A 5,118-nucleotide genomic window follows, 5' to 3' on the forward strand; every position below is an offset into this window, starting at 1 on the left:
CGACGGTGAGTCGTGGTATCTAAAAGTTGTCGCGAGATGACTTATGGAGGGGATGGCGCGACGGACTGGCGTTAGTGCCAGCTGCAAGTCGTCGAGATCTTTTTGGCCATCGATCGTGTACCAGGCGGTACCTCGCGGGGAGATAGGCCTAGAGCAAATCTATGTCAAAAAGAGATGGGGGGAGGGAATTTGTGCAGGGGAAGGTGGGGGAGGTAGGGGAGGGCGGGAATGGGCGTACCAATGGATTGGGCTTCCGAGGCAGAGTCGGGAAGGGCAGAGGCGACGGCTTGCTTCAGGTCGTCGGACATGGTGAATGGGGGGTCGGGTGGCGTGACCTGCGGTCGCAGTCGCCTGCTGGCCGTCGACTGTTGTGGAAGGCCGGATGCCATGCATGGCAACCGATGTGGCATGGCAAGGAGCTGGGATCTTCATTTTGGCAAAAAGCTCAGTACAACAGAGCTTGGGCGGACTCCTCATCATCGTCAACATCCACAGCCACATTCCGGGGAGCCCGCAAGGATCGTTGGCCGCCCTGCGGAGAGGTGGTGCCCATGATGGCAGCCACGAGCGCAGTTGATGCAGACGCTGCCGACGTTGCAGTTGACACACGAGAAGAAAGAGACCCGGACGCCGGCCAAGCCATTGCTGCCAGGAAAGACGCTGACGCACTTGCCAGCCTTGACGTGATCGCGGAACGCACGCCGCGCCGCGGCCTCGGCGGCACGCATAGCCTTGACCCGCGTCAGTCGCGGATCCACAAACGCCGGCACCTCGCTCTGCCGACAATGCCAGCCGAAAAAGTGCGCCGCAAACTGCGCTGGCTCAAGACCACCTGCGACGTCGCGGACCTCGCCACCGAGCTCGTGCGCGATTTCGTGTGCGAGCGCGTGGCTGGCGTCGACCAGCTCGCGCGGCACAGAGCGGTCTGCCGTCCACGCAAAGACCAGGCTGCCATCGACCAGGATGCCCACTTTGGCATCATCGAGATCACTCGGGACGAGGACCGGGCACCGCTCGGCCACAGCAAACGCTCCACGCGCCCAAGTGCCGACAAACAGCCGAGGCGACGCCCGCGGATCCGCCAGCGAGCCCTCACGGGCGTACTGCTGCTGCCCGCCCAGCGCCCGCCACAGCGCATCCGGCTCGTCGCCTTCCTCGACAATTGAGAGCGACTTGCTCAAGCTGCTTGGTGTGGCCGACGATGCCTCGGCCGACGATTCCTCGGCCTCGGCCTCGGCCTCGCTGGCCCCGGCCTCACTGTGGCCAGTCGACGACACGCGTGACGCCACCGAGGCAAGCGACGCCACCGAGTTCGTTAGCAGTGACGACGCCTCCAGCATGATCTCACCGTTTGGCCCTGTTCGTGCGCGCGGTGACTGCAGCCCCCGCCAGATGCCGCCGCTGCGCGAACAAAAAGCTCACGCGCCGAGAGGTTGCTCTTGCGAAGCGCACCTAGCCGCGGCCGCCCCGACGGCGACTCTGGGCGACGCTCGTCGCTCCCATTCTCGTTCACATCCCCGCTTCCATCACTGTCGTAGAGCGAGGCACACGAGTCGCTCGTCGAGCTATCGACCGACGCATCGAGCTGGGCATGCGATGTCGACTTGGCCATGGCTTCCTTGGCCGCGGTCAGCGACGGCGCATCGAGGCACTCGGCCTCGATGTCCATCGCAAGCTCCCACGCCGGCATGTACTCGGCGTCCGAGACTCCGATCCCAAGCCAGAGATAGTTGGCGTGCGGTGTGCGAACAAGGAACGCCCGGGACGAGTTGAGCGACGACGCGGTCGCCGGCACCTCCAGCGCTGTCATCGCCTCGTCCGACTCCCCCATCGGCGCGAGCTCGTACATGGTCACCGCAGGCCGCGGGACAAGTCTGCCAGCGTTGTACGCCTCGCCCGAGCCGAGAAGCGCCTCGTCGACAATCACCGAGTCCGCCGTCACCGCTACAATGTTCTCTGGTGGAATCAGGACGTGGTCTTGCGCCCGTCCGGCATGCACTACCATCCGGTCGCCAAAGAGCGAGAGAAAGTGAGCCGACTCGCGGCCCTGCTCCAGCCGCAAAAACCGTGGCGCAGTGCCGGCGTCGGCAAACTTGGCCGCCAGCGCCGCCTTGAGCGACATCTCGTACGCCATGTCGAGCTTGGCTGATGCTCGCGCCCCGCGCCAAAAGTAGATAACAAACTTCTGGTCACTGCCACCAAACGAGTTACTCGTCTCGTACGTGTAGATGACCGCAAAGCCCGAGGTGTCGTAAAAGTGGCCGTGGTGCGACTCGGGCAGCGAATACACCAGATCTTCGCCCTCGAACACCATGACCGACACCGCCCCTGACCGGGACGTGTCGTCGACCACGCCGTATACAGGCGGCAGCCGATCGGTGAGGCAGTCGCCGGCGAGAATGGCTCTCACATCGAGCCTGCTCTGTGCAGGCGCCGACGGATTCGCCACCCGCCGCGACCCGCGCCCCTCGCGCCGCCCGCCCCTCGCAGGCCACGCGTCAAACCCGGCCCGGAACAAATACGTTTCGGCGCCCTGCACAACTCGGACCGGCGGCCAGACTGCGGCACTCGGCACCGCATCCATCGCTCGCCGTCGCAGCTCGGCAGGCACCTCGGCCCCGATCCACACAAACACATCAGTGGCCGTGTTCAACACATACGCCCGCATCCCATCAAGACTGCTCCGCGCGTACGGCGGTTCCAGCTGCTCAAGCTGAAGGTGCGGCGAGATGGCGTACAACGTTGGGTTGGCAGACTCGTACGCGGCAGCGCTTGCCTCAGCACTCACTACCGGCAAATCGTCGAGCGTTACGGCTGCCGCCTCGGCACTCGCAAACGCCGCCGCGGGCGCGCCCAGCTCGGCACCAATCGCCTGAAGCACGCCCAGGCACTCGGCCGGCGTGTCTGCCGACGCAAAGTGCAGCGCGACTCCAGTCCTCTCGCTTTGCTTGAGACTCGAGGTAAAGTCCAGCGCAGCCGCGCGGACAACCATCGATGCGTCGCGGCCGTCAAGCTGGTACACGGCCGAGCCGGCGTCAACTAGCGTGATGACACCGTGTGCGACAGAGTTCATCACAGCTGGCAGCCGCACCAGCCTGCTGGCCCGGCCGGAGGCCACGATACGGTACAGCCGCGTGGCCCGCGGCGGCGGCAGCGCCCGCAGCGACGACGTCGCCCCGTCGCCCTCGACCAACGTGATGCCCTGCCAGAACAGCGCGCGAAAGGCAGGCGACTCGGAGTCCTGCTCTTCGCGCAGCGCCGGACACTGCAGCTGCCGCGAGAACGCCAACGCCGAGAACGACGCGCACGAGATCTCGGCCGGCGTCGATATGGCGCCGACCCAAAAGTACACCCGCGCCCCACCAGACTCGGCCACGCTGACCACCACGTACGAGTCGCCCTCGCAAAAGACCCCGTGCTGCGCCGGCGCCACACGCTCCAGCGCCATGTTCTCTACGCAGAAGACATGCAGGCCGGGATCGAGCGCCATCCCGCTGCTCTCGCCCCCCGTTCCGGCCGCCCCGGCCGCCGCTTCCCGCATCGCCGTCCGGGCCGCCTCGCCAGCGGCCCGGACTTCGTCGACTGCAACCACAAACACTGCCGCCACCGCCTCGGCCGCCGCCATCACCTCGCGCAGCGTCGCCGTCTCGTCCATCCGTGCCAGCGCCTCCCCCGTCGCCTTGTTCGCTGCCTCCACAGCCGCAACCAGCGCCTGCCGAGCATGGCCCGAAGCGATGGCGGACAAGGAGAGGACGAGGACGATGTTGGCAAAGAGGAGTAGGAGCGGGACGTCATGGCTCCTCCGCCGTCAGTCTAAAGACGTGTGTGTGTGTGTGTGTGTGTCTTGGTCTTTGCGGCGAGAAGGGTGTGTCCGTGTCCTTCACTCCAAACCAGCGCCACGACAACGCGTCCGGACACACGACGCCTGGAATGTAGTGTACTAGTCATATACGTCTTTTCGTCCAGTAGACCGTGATTCTAGCACGCGCGTGGTACAGTGGCAGAATTTCTGCCTTCCAAGCAGGAGCCCCGGGTTCGATTCCCGGCGCGCGTAACGATTTTTTTGCTCGAGTCACAACCCTCTGTCGTCATATTCGTCCGTGCGGTCTCGCACGTCTCTCTGGAGCAACACATGTGGCTGGGACACAGCTGTAGGGCGCTGCGATCATGCTAGGGCCGCAAAAGGTGAGGCGGCCGCTTTCGAGTCACAGGTGAAGCACGCGTGTTTTTTTTTGTCAGTGGCTTCTACTCGTTGCGTTCCTTCTCACCGCACCCGCCCATCACAGGCGCAGCGGCGCTGGCAGCAAGCGCAGACACCAGCTGCGGGCCGTAGCACATACCGGCGACGGCGACAAGGGCAAACACAGCAATGAGCGGGAGCGCGGTGTGTGGGATCGCGCCCAGCACCCGTGTATCGGCCACAAAGTAGAACTCGACACTCTGGTCCACGAGACCTACAGCGTCAGCTGCGGCCAGCGGCACGCCGTACGATTCGGGCGTGAGCGCGATCCAATGCCGCCCAGCCGGCAGGACTGTGTGGGCGATGTGAGTGTTGAGTAGCGTCCGAGCCGGAGCCCGACTCGCTGGCTCGGGGACCACTTCGATGCGGAATGAGACCGGATACGAGGCCGCCGACGACGCCCGCAGCTCGATCGGGCCTCCGACGTCCATCTCGAGGCATACAACGTACGCCGACCCGATCCTGGCCTCTAGCGGGCCAACAACCGTATTCGGCAGCAAGCACGCCCGTCGCCGGCCCCGCTCTCCCCGCTCGCCTCGCTTGCCCTGCTCGTGCCAGCCGCCACAACCGCACCCATGGCCAGTAGCAGCAGTGACACCACCACCAACAACAACAACACTCGCACCCGGACTCGCACTCTGTCCTCCATCCCCACCATTCCCGCCGTTGTTCAGTGGCCAGGAGCGAGACAAGCTTACGCCAGTCAACCCGACCACCAACCACCGGCCACCAGCCACCACTGACCCAATCAGGCAAGGTACTGTGCTGTGCCATTGCCACTGCCATGCCATGTCATGTCATGTCATGTCATGTCGTGCCAACCACCCGCACAAGACCGGCAACAGGCACCCCGCCACCCCTTTGCCACCCCCCCCTCC

The 5,118-nt window shown here is 65.0% G+C and overlaps 2 protein-coding genes and 1 non-coding gene across 3 annotated transcripts in view; 1 reads left to right on the forward strand and 2 right to left on the reverse strand.

The window, feature by feature from the left end:
• Positions 1-324, reverse strand: part of AMSG_03705 (NAP-1 is) — a 1,963-nt gene extending 1,639 nt beyond the window's left edge. The window contains exon 1 of the mRNA XM_013904164.1: positions 239-324. Within this exon, the coding sequence (XP_013759618.1) occupies positions 239-308 (70 nt within the window). The 5' untranslated portion in view covers positions 309-324. The remainder of the gene's footprint in view (positions 1-238) is intronic.
• A 158-nt stretch (positions 325-482) lies between these two features.
• AMSG_03706 (severin) lies at positions 483-4,780 on the reverse strand (the record flags this gene model as incomplete). Its single annotated transcript, XM_013904165.1, has 3 exons — positions 4,274-4,780; positions 1,412-3,797; positions 483-1,376 (listed from the first exon to the last, which is right to left on the reverse strand). Exons 1-3 carry the CDS (start codon positions 4,669-4,671, stop codon positions 483-485), a joined length of 3,678 nt encoding a protein of 1,225 aa, XP_013759619.1. The 5' UTR covers positions 4,672-4,780.
• AMSG_20012 lies at positions 3,984-4,054 on the forward strand. The gene has a single exon. It is a non-coding gene; the product is annotated as a tRNA-Gly (tRNA).
• Positions 4,781-5,118: the final 338 nt, after the last annotated feature.

Source organism: Thecamonas trahens (assembly GCF_000142905.1).
Source record: "Thecamonas trahens ATCC 50062 unplaced genomic scaffold supercont1.14, whole genome shotgun sequence".
Taxonomy (NCBI): Eukaryota; order Apusomonadida; family Apusomonadidae; genus Thecamonas; species Thecamonas trahens.